The sequence below is a fragment of the Hydra vulgaris genome, chromosome 13 (genome assembly GCF_038396675.1).
Source record: "Hydra vulgaris chromosome 13, alternate assembly HydraT2T_AEP".
NCBI lineage: Eukaryota > Metazoa > Cnidaria > Hydrozoa > Anthoathecata > Hydridae > Hydra > Hydra vulgaris.
Genome location: NC_088932.1, coordinates 35517957 through 35529634, shown reverse-complemented (window position 1 = coordinate 35529634; position 11678 = coordinate 35517957). Strand labels below are relative to the sequence as shown.

Here is an 11678-nt window from a genome sequence, read left to right as displayed (position 1 = left end):
AAGTATTTGTGATAAATATTGCGTGAAAAAATGGACCGTATCAAGACTATGTTCCAAATATCGTTCAACGGGGAAGTTGGCAGCAGATAACAAAGGTGGAAGACCGCGTTCCACCACTTCTAGAGAGGATTCTATGATCGTCTGATCTGTCAAGAAGGATTCCTGGATATCATCAGTCGAGATACAAAAGCACTTAGAGCTGCCTGTATCGGACCGAACAATCAGACGACGTGCTGTTGAAGCCGGATTGTTTTCTCGACGTCCTGCAAAGAAACCGCTGATTTCACTAAAAAACAAGAAGAAAAGACTCCTGTTTGCTACATCTCATATTGACTGGAATGTGTAGAAATGGCGAACTGTCCTGTTCAGTGATGAATCGAAGTTGAACATCATTGGGAGCGATGGCATTTGCCGTGTACGTCGACCGGCCGGAAAACGCCTCGATTTACGTTACTGCCATAAGACCGTGAAGCATGGTGGAGGCAATGTAATGGTCTGGGGGTGTTTTTTTGCTAACGGTCTAGGTCCAATACATAGAAACGATGGAATAATGGACCGTTTCATGTATAAAAATATCCTGAAAGATGTTATGTTACCTCATGCAGAATGGAATATGCCAATAAAATGGGTTTTTCAGCAAGACAACGATCCGAAACACACTGCAAAAGTAGTCAAGCAGTGGTTTCAAGACAACCACCTATCGGTGATGGATTGGCCGCCTCAATCTCCGGATCTCAACCCTATCGAGAACCTGTGGGAGATCGTCAACCGCAGAATTAATCGTGAAGGTGTTCGTAATAAGAATCAACTGTTTGAACAAATCCAAAAAGGCCTGGGCCGCGATTCCACAAAGTTTCATTGATCCCCTGATCGAATCTATGCCTCGAAGATGCAAGGCTGTGATTGGCAACAAAGAATTCGCCACAAAATATTGATAGCGAAATACAGCTTGGTCAGCATTTTGTCGAGTTGCACTTGTTTTGTCCAGAAGGAAACCAACTTTTTTTAATACTTTTGATTAGTTTATTAATTTTCGTGTACAAATAATGAACTTTGTGATGAATAAAGCTTGAAGAACTTTGTCTCTAAACAGTTACATAGTTATTTCTCTAAATTGAAAAAAATGCAGCACTTTTATATAAAGAAACTAAATTAGCATTATTTGGTTGCACTCGTTTTTTTCCGATACTGTATATATATATATATATATATATATATATATATATATATATATATATATATATATATATATATATATATATATATATATATATATATATATATATATATATATATATATATATTTATACATATATTATATATAACTATTATAGCATATAGATCAGCAATACTTTTATAGCATACAGCTTTTTCAGAAAAAGAAGAAAAAAAAAACGAGGAATATTAAAAGAAAAGATCGTTGCTCCAGCCAAATCCTTAGTGGATGTAGCAACACTCTTTTACCAACAGCAGGCTATAAGACAGTCGATGTACTGAAGTCTACGACAGCAAGCTATTTCAGTATGACATCAGACTTGTCTATTATTGATTTGTTGTTAATGTCTTTTTATAAAAAAAACCTTTATAAGCGCAAAGAAAAAACGTTAAAAAACACATGCTAGTAGGTTGAAATGAATATCGCCTATAATCGGTTGAAAATTAATTTATTTCATCGTTTGAAAATAAAAATATATAAAATCGGTCGAAAATGAAAAATCGTTAATTTGTCGAAAATAAAAAATTTCATAATCGATTGAAAACAATTTAGGCCTTAGTAGGACATCTGAAAATTTATTCTACTTTTTAGTAGATGTTCTTTTTGCAGAACAAGTTTTTTGTAGATTTAACTATCTGACACGTCTATGACGAGAGGTGTTTTTTTAACATAAAACAAGAGTTTTCTGTTACGTATGTTTTATAACTTAGCTGAAAATTCTTAAATTGGCGTCGTTATTCGTAATATCTTTTATAAAAATAAATTTTATATAATGACGGCCACCAATTGGCTCTGTCTGTAGCCCCGCATAGTGTCAACGTACCATTATCAATTGATTTTGTTACAATGACAACAACACAATTTAGAAATTTTAACATGTTTCAATATATTTATGGAAAAATAGTATTGTTAGTCGATTTAAAAATACAAAATTAAATACAAAAATTCAAGTCATAAATAAAGACCAAAAAATAAAATAGTGTGAACACCAAAAATTATTTACAAATACACTTTTTCATTTTAGATTATAACTATTCTATGGTTAAATCAAAATAAAAATAATTATCTGTCTTTTTCTATTTTTCTGATAAAAAAAATTATTTTGCAAGTTACTAGAAGGTCTACACCACTAATATGTCAAAATACAACTTTTGCGACTAGTTGCTCATTAGTTTATATTGTAAAGTTAATTGGAACTCAAGCTATATATATATTTACATATATTTATCATAAATTGTAAACATAATAAGAATAATTAGCAACTGAAAAAGTAAAGATGAAAATCCATCAGAACTGGCTGAACTGGTGGAGCTTATAAATGGTTCAGTTTGTTTTATCATATAATCATAGACTTCATTTTTATTTTGTTCTTTTAGACGAGGACCCATGATACGTCTTATATCACTGTAATAAACGTTCAACCAAGCTAACTAAAATTAGACAGAGAAAGTTTCTGGTATGTATTAAGGGTTGAATTTAAAAAAAAATTGAGTAAAAATTGTAACTATTATTTAAAGATAAAATATTACTTTTTTAACAACACATTTCAAAATAACACACTATACTTACCACTTGAAAATATCAATAGATCAGGCACAATAAAATAAAACAGCCTTTACGAGTATATACACAAAATTAAACGAATTTCAAAAAAAAAATCGCGGTGTGTAATTTAAGAACGAAAATAAAAGCAAAACCTCGTTTTTATTAAGCATTTCAGTGTTAATTAACTTGCGATCAAACGGAATCTAAAAAAGTTTGCAATATTAAAGAGAATAAAAACATTTAACTTTCAAACATTTCGATCAAAGAATTTAAAATTATTTACCCATGTGAGAACGTCAAAGCCAAGAAAACTTCCATACTAAAAATTAGCAAGAAATGATGTCAACTTTATATTAAAAAAAATAAATAAAAAAAATAAAATAAAAAATAAACCTTAAGTTTCTTTTCTTTAACAACTATAGCTGTTTCAAGACGAATTCCAAATTCACCAGGTTGATAGTAACCAGGTTCTATTAAAAAAATAAACAGATTATATAAATAATATTAGAAACAGTGTTTTTCAAATTCAAGAGATTTTAAATTCATAAGATCAATCATACGCTTTTATTGCTGACTTTTATTACGTAAACACCATTTGGTTTTATACACGGCGATCTATACTGAAGGCCTTGCCATCGCGCAAACAGCGTATTTGACTAAGGGCTTATTTTAAACTGTACTTAACTATAATCGCCATTTTCGTTATATTGAAATATGGGTAAAAAGTGTTGTATTTAAGGCCGTACTACAATTTATTTATCTACTAAAAAGAAATCGGATAATTTGAAGATCTCAGTATATCGATTTCCTAAAAATGAAGAAGAAAAACAAATGTGGATTAAAGTAATTCCAAATGCAAATCTAAATGTAACTAATGACACTGTAGTTTGTGAGTTGCATTGGCCGATAAATTTTGAAAAACAACAAGTTAGAGGAAAATATCGTCCTAAATTTCCACCATCTGTTTGGCCAGGCATATCTTCTTGTCAAATTCCCACTCAATCTCCTCCATTACGTTCAACAAATTGTGCTTCTTCGTGTTCTCGAAATTTCGCTCAAGATGAACTATCAACCTTTTTAGAAAAAGATAGAGTAACTTTTGCTGAAATAAAAAAAATTATTTTAAGTAATGAAAGAGATTTAGGTATTCCATCGGTATGTTTTATGATTAATAACACTATTCATTTGCAATCACAAGCTTGTTCAAATGGGGTTCCATGTTTTTTAATCAAGATTAGTGACGATTTGCATTTTGAAACTCATCACTATGGAGTCAAAATTAAAATTTCTGCAATTTCTAAAAACAGAGTTTCCAAAATTAATGCATGGTCAATATTAGAAGTCGTACGTTATTTAAAGAATTTGATTCTTGGAAGAAAAAAAATTGTAATTCAAGAACATTTAGCTTCTATGGGTTCACAGTGTATTGGTAGTAAGATTTATTCTAAAGAAATTATTATTAGATCTTTTCAGTATTTTGCTACGTCCAGAAGTTTGTATAATCAATTGCAAACAGATTATCAATTACCTTCTGTAAGAACTTTGACAAGAATAACTTCAAAAGTTTCTAAATTAAACGAAAAGCTTTTTTTGACAAATATTTTCCAATCTATTGAAGAAAAACATAAACTTTGCTTGTTATTGCATGACGAGGTTTATGTTAAAAAAATGTTATTATATCATGGTGTTACATTGTTTGGAAAAGCAATGGACGATTCAACTTCTCTTGTAAAAACTGTATTGGGTTTAATGATTAACTGCTTATTCGGTGGACCATCGTTCATTGCCAAAATAATACCTATAAGTAAATTAAACTCGCAATTTCTTTTCGAACAAATTAGCATTACTATCCAACCAATAAAGGAATCATCGGGTCAAGTCAAAGCCATAATACGTGATGGAAATAGAATTAATCAGGCATTTTTTAAAATCTTTGAAAGAACAGTTCCAAATAAACCCTGGTTGACTAATGATGGTATTTTCTTAATCTTTGATTACCCTTAACATTGAGAACTTTCCACCACGATACAACAATGTTAATAAAATCTGCTGTGTCTTGTCTTTCTTTTATATGCTGCAGTCCTGGATGGTTAATCAAAGCATGGTAAGTTTTGTCACAAAATATCCTTAAACAGGTAGAAACTGACTGCCTCTCAATTGGCTTTGGAAATATTGAAACCTTGTTTAAATTAGATAATTTAACTAAATTTTTGGATTCAAGTTCATAAAGCTTTTTAAGATGATCCCATTGTGCAACTTTATGTACTCCTTTATCATAGAAAATAGGTTGACCAGTTTTTTCAGTAAGCCAATTATTTCTAATGTTTTTAAGCAAATGTACCTCTGGAACCTTGTCGCAATTTACTAAACTCTTTTTCCAATGGATCAGTAGAAAACTCACTAAGAATGACATATTGATGTGAGCTATTCAATAATGATCAACATAATTCAACAACACCGTTGCACGTGTGGTAAATTGATTGTGCAGTGTCACAAGTAAGTTGTTTCTTTCTTTTACCTTGCTTTCCAGCCATCTTTAAAGCCATCAGGGCTTTAAAGATGGCTGGAAAGCAAGGTAAAAGAATAACCCTAACCTAACACTAACCCTGAGAAGTTCTAACTGAAACTTTTTATATTAGGAGAATTTAGTAAAAAAAAATTTTTATTTTTAATTAAAATTATTTATATCGTTTTTTTACTTGTTTGTGTATTTTTATTTTGGTTGACATATAAATATACATAAATAAATAAAAATAAGAATTATATTTATATTTTTATTTAGACATTAAAAAAAAAAAGATTTGTTTGCTAATATAAAAAAAATCTGTTAGAACCTTTCTTATTTTTGTTTTAATAAAACAAATCGTTTGTAAATGCAATTAAGTGGGGTCACCTATAAGTATGTCACCCGATATTTGTCAATTCATAACCTCTTCCCTCCAATCACAAACGATCACATATACTTGAACCCTTCTCCATCCTAAATTGTGATAGCAGCTTTTACATCAAAAATATTTTAAAAGAGTTAAATTTAAAACTTTGCAATCCTTTAAATAGTCAACCTAATGAAAATAAGGCAATACGCATAAACGTAAGAAGTGTAAGTAAAAACTTCGACAAACCAAAGATTTTCTTATTTAAACGACTTAAATAAGTTGTAATACAATAATAATATTTTTTAAAGTTGGTCTTGGTTTTGCGGAAAAACTGTTTTCGGTTTGATAGCTTTCATAAAAGCTATGAAAAATCACTCAGGAAGAGTGCCACCAGTTTTTTAAAATTTCCTTTGTTAGTTACTTTTAATGATACTTTTGCAATTCTTTTGTTACGTAACTCTAACTCTTAATATTAGATATAAAAATTCCACGATAATAATCGCTCGGTAACGTAAGTTAAATATATAGTATCAAAAAAACCAGTTTATTTTCCTTAGCTGGTCTGCAGAAATCTGACCTAAAAATTGAAGCAATTTTCTTACCTTGTTTTCCGTGTAATGTAAGTTAAGTGGCATTTTCAGTAATAAGTTCGCCCTCCTTTGGCCAGACTCAAAACTTTTTAGCCTATTTTATTCTTTAGACTAACAGCTTTCATAAAAAATAGCTAAATGTTAAATTTAAAGTTTAAATAGGCAAATATTTGATAAAGTTGTTGCGCGTATAACGTAAGTTAAAAATGGAATTGCCCATATTTGTGATGCTTTAAGATAAACGGAATTAGACATCTACAAAGAAAGCTCAAGTTATCTAACTTTTGGTTCAAAACCATCTTAAACAGTAATAAACAAAAATAAATAAACAATAATAAAAGTGATAAAATCACATTAAAAATAATAAATCACAATGAAAATAAATATAGTTACTGATCAATTAAAAATAAAATGAGATAAGACGAATGTAAATAAAACTAGCAAACTAAAAATAATAAAAAATGACAATAAATTAAAGTGTAAACAATTAAGATAAAAAAAATAAAAACTTCCTCTTTCAATATATATTTTCTTAATTTTATTTAGGTGCCTCAAGAAGCCCTTACGGTCTTATCACAGAGCACCGCAGATGAGCATTTAATTGGAATTTCATGCCTCCTTCCTAACCAATGTTGCTAAACTTGCCCAGAGGTGGGGTTTGAGCCATGGATCCTTTGTTTCTGAGGCAAGTGCGCTACCACTGCGCCACGGCTGCTCAAATATTATTATTTTTATTTTCTTTAATTTAATTTTATTTCAACAGCTTTATTTCTATTATTCTGAACCCAAGTTATTTACAAGTTATCATGATTCAGTGTTTTTTAAAAGGGCGAATTTGTTAAGAAGTTTTACAGCAAATCCGCCTTTCTAAAAAACATTGATTCCTATATAGTTAATCTCGGCAATTGCCGAAATAGTATTAATAAACTTTTAAACCTCTGAACGGTTACGCTGGTTCACACTTGTGTCAGGACGACTGAATATGCACAAATTTCATAAGTGCAAATGGCGTAAGTGCTAACTTGAATAAGAGCAAACTTGCATAAGTGCAAAGCAGTTGTAAAAACTGTCACAAGTGCGAACTGGCATATGTGCGCCAAAAGAATTTGCAAACATTGGCATAAGTGCGAATCGGCGTAAGTGCGAAGCAGTTGCAAAAAACTGGCATAAGTGGGAATTGGCATAAATGCGAACTGGCATAAGTGTGCCAAAAGAACTGGCATACGTGCGAAATGCTAATTTGCACTTATGTTAATATTTGCAATTTTATTTGGTGCACTTTAGGCTTTGTCGAGAGGCTGGAGCGATCACTCTCAATTATTGACTAGGAAAATAATATTTATTTGCGAAAAACTGGCCAGATTTTTTAGTCGTTTTGAGAGCATTTCAAAAAAGCACAAAAAAGATTAACTGAACCAATGAGAGACAATTACAAAAAAAAAACAAAAAAAAAACAAGGAAAAGAAAATAACTTTTAACGCGAAAAAACTTAAAGCAAAATAAATTACGTTTAGAACAAATATTTTCGAAATATTGCTCTTTTATAATTTTTTTATAAAATTAAACAACATTTTTTATATAAAGTAACATCTTACGATTGCATATTAAGGAAACAAGTGTTCTTTTATTTATCAAAGAGTATAATATAATTTTTATTTATATACTCGTGTCTTATTTCCAGTGGTGGATTAAAGGGTTAGAGGGAGCTATAGCCCTGGGCCCCGCAATGTTAGAAGCCCTGAAATAATCAAGAAGACATTTTTTTTTAGTCATTTTAATTTTGTAGCACATAAAAAAGGCCTCCAAAATAAAAATAGCCCCGGGTCCCGAAAAGCCCAACAAGATTCTAATAAAACTAACACTAGTTTTAGTTTTATTTAAGCTAAATTATTTTACAAATAAAAAAGTTAATTTTTTCAATAACTATTTTATGCTTCGCGTAGTTTGAAAATTTTAACATATTTGAAACAATTCTTCTTAGTAAGATGAACAAATGAAATAATTAAATCATTGAGTTACTGTAGAAATTAAATTAACTAGATAGAAACCAACTAAAAAGGTTGAAAATACTTTATGAAGAAGAAGTGGAACTGCTTCACAATACCGCTGATGATGTTTAGTGAGTGGGCTTTTTAATTTTAATTAGCATTTAAAACAGAAAAAAGTAACTTTAGGTTTAAGTATAACAATAGAATAAAAAACAGATACTTGAAATTTACATTAGAATACATACACAAACAAGAAAAGATACACGAAATTACATTTACATAGAAAAACATACTTTTTAAATAAAAAATAAGGATATACTAATAAAATCTATAATATATAATAAACTTTCAAAACATCGATAATTTAAAATATTTATTTTTGTAAACAAATAATAATAATTTAAAAGATTTACGGCTTTGTATGTATGTTTCCATGAAAAAAAAAATCCCACAAAAAGTTTTTAAATTCACGCAAAAGAATTAACTTCATTATTGTTTTGTGGACAAACATGGAAACATACATAAACTTAAAAGTTCTCAAAACGACTAAAAAATCTGGCCAGTATTTTGCAACTAAATATTATTCCCGTCGTCAGTAATCGAGAGTGATCGCTCCCGCTTACTGACCAAGCATGGTACTTATGCCAATTTTTGCAAATTTTATTCGGCGCACTTGTGCCAATTTGCACTTATGCCAGTTTTTGTAACTGCTTTGCACTTACGCCGATTCGCACTTGTGTCAGTTTTTGCAACTGCTTTGCTTCATACCAGTTCACACTTATGAAATTCGTGCTTATTCAACCTCCCGCTCTGAACTTTTTAGCAAGTTTAGGTTATTTTTTAACACATAAAATCTTAGTATATAAAGTATACAAATATTAGAATATAAATTTTTATTTTTTATTTATTACTAGTTAAATGCCAAAGTCGCTTTTGAAGACACTCTTGAATATAAACTTCTGATGTCAAAAATGATGACATCACAAAAATTCTACTCTTTTTTCACAACTAAATATTGCTTGCCATAAGTACAATTACAGGTTAGAGCAGCAAGCAATATTTTGTCTCTCAGGGCTTCTGCTTGAACAAAAGAATTTCTTTTAATAAAAATTTCTTGAACCAAATAGCAACAATTACACTTCGTGTGATTTATGGAATTTTGCTAAAATTAAATTTTAAAGCAATCAAGACAAACAGAATAAAATTTGAAGACAGGGTGCTTAAAATCGTAAATTGAAACAATGAAAAAATTAATTATAGTTGATTTAATTAATTGTGTGAATTGCTGGCCATACCAATACCATTTTTCCACCATTCCATGCATTTTTACTTTTTCCTAGGGTTCAGAAAAATTTATATGCGCAGATATTCGCCGTTAAATTGTGCACATACATTCGCATAATTACGCGCATAACTTTTTTTCATTTTTAAATCATTAAAACCTTTAAATTCTTTTGATTAGACAGACAAAAAACAAATTTTAATTCTAGTTTTCATGAAATTTTTAATTCATGTGCTTTTGGAACAAAAAAATTATCAGTTTTAAAAGTGGAATTAAAAGTTAAGAACTTTTAATTCCACTACTAAATCTCCTTAATTAACGCACTTTTATAATTAATAACTTTAAGTCATTTATCATAAAAAAGCTTCAATTAAAAAGATAAGTAAGTAAAACAATAAAAAACCGAAAATTTTTTAGGTTAATTTTTGACGTTTTTTCTCAAACAGAAAGACTATGGAAAAATTTAAAATAAATAGATATTTGCAAAATCCTAATACAATAAAGAGAACTGGAACTTACATTGCCTGCTAAAAGACAGTTCAATGGGCAAAAGATCGCGTCGCACCCCATAAACGAACATCATGTCCAAACGCTAGTGAAGATAAGAAACAATTGTTTGCAAAACGAAAAGCCGAATCATCAATCAACCTCAACAACAATATCATAATCTCAGCTTGAAACATACGAAGTAGTCGACAATGTGGTAAATCCTGAAGAATCAAAAAAAGAAATTGATATGAAATAAGCAAGTTACTTTTTCCAAACTGGAATATCTCTTCGTCTTGTTGAATCTGAAGCTTTTAAGGATTTGATCAAAGCACTTAATCCATAGTATGCATCATCAATACCGTGAACGAAAACGCTGTCAGGTTTGCTTCTTGATAAAAAGTGTGCAGAATGCTCTGCTAAATTGGAAGAAATTCTCGAATCATATGAAAATTTAACGTTCGTCAGTGATGGTTGGATAAAAAATTTTAGGGCGATGATTAGTGAAATTTTGTATCAAGGTACCAAATACAAAACTGTTATTCTATACTTCTATACAATTAACACATCGGGCATAAATGAAAACGCTGCAGCTGTTGCTGGTGTCATCATTGAAGTAATTGAAACTCTCTGCCCACAAAAGTTAAAAAGCATTATCACTGATAACACTCCAGTAATAAAAGCTGCTTGGAAATTAATTGAAGAAAAATTTCCACACATCTCGACGTATGGCTGTGTAGCACACGGCATGAATCTTTTTGTTAAGGACATTTTGAGTACTCCTGAAAGTTCAAAGACCATCAAAAAAGCTGAGAAAATCATCAAGTTTGTGAAAAATCATCACATTGTTAAAACAAAGTTCAAAGAAAAGAGAATCGCAGCTAATATTCCTTGCTCACTCACAATGGCTGTTCCGACTCAATGGCTCAGTCAATTTAATTCAATGAATGACCTTTGTATGGCAAAGTATGTTTTGATTGGAACTTGCGGAAGAAGAAAATGCATCACTAAAAGAAATTGCTCCAAAAACAAATTCCGCCACTGTTTTAACACTAATTAAATCAAATACTTTCTGGGATAGTTAGGCAAAACTAGAGAAAGATATCGAATATCCATCTAACATCATTGAAAAACTTGAAAATAATGATGCCCCATTATCTTTGGTGTACTATTATTTTGGTGATTTCATAATTAGCCTCTAAAACAAATCCAACAAAGTGAAATGATTAAATTTGTTGGTGAAATGATTAAATTTGTTGGAGAAATGACAACACCGATAGAAAAAAGAAGAGACAAGTTTCAAAATGAGCGCAAAAAATTATTGGAACATTGTTTGTTGTCAGAAATATCCAGCAGTCTCTGAAGTTGAAAAATTTATTGTTAAATGATTTGTTTGTCAGCAACAGCAGAGAAAACTTTTCAACTTATAGTTGACTTTTCAAATTATTTATTCACGATTGAGAAATCGCTTGAAAAACGAACGCGCAAAAAAATTAGTTTTTATATATACCAATAGTGTTTTGATGGATACAAACAACAAAAATGACTACATTTTAAAGGAAGGAACAGTCCTCAGCGAGTTTGAGTGTGAAGATATTATAAATGAGCAAATGTATAATACAAAAATAAATTAAATTGTTTAGTTTTGTGTTTAGAAATTTGTTTAAAAGTCATGAAAATATTTTGAAATATTTA

General features: G+C 30.0%; 1 protein-coding gene across 3 annotated transcripts in view; it reads right to left on the bottom strand.

Moving 5' to 3' along the window:
- Nucleotides 1–2077: 2077 nt before the first annotated feature.
- LOC100202963 (uncharacterized) overlaps nucleotides 2078–11678 on the bottom strand; it is an 88012-nt gene continuing 78411 nt past the window's right edge. For all 3 annotated transcript variants that reach the window (XM_065814886.1, XM_065814885.1, XM_065814887.1), the window contains exons 24-27: nucleotides 3155–3231; nucleotides 3045–3080; nucleotides 2914–2964; nucleotides 2078–2646 (exon numbers count right to left, since the gene is read on the bottom strand). In XM_065814886.1, coding sequence (XP_065670958.1) covers nucleotides 2431–2646; nucleotides 2914–2964; nucleotides 3045–3080; nucleotides 3155–3231 — 380 coding nt within the window. In that variant the 3' untranslated portion in view covers nucleotides 2078–2430. The remainder of the gene's footprint in view (nucleotides 2647–2913; nucleotides 2965–3044; nucleotides 3081–3154; nucleotides 3232–11678) is intronic.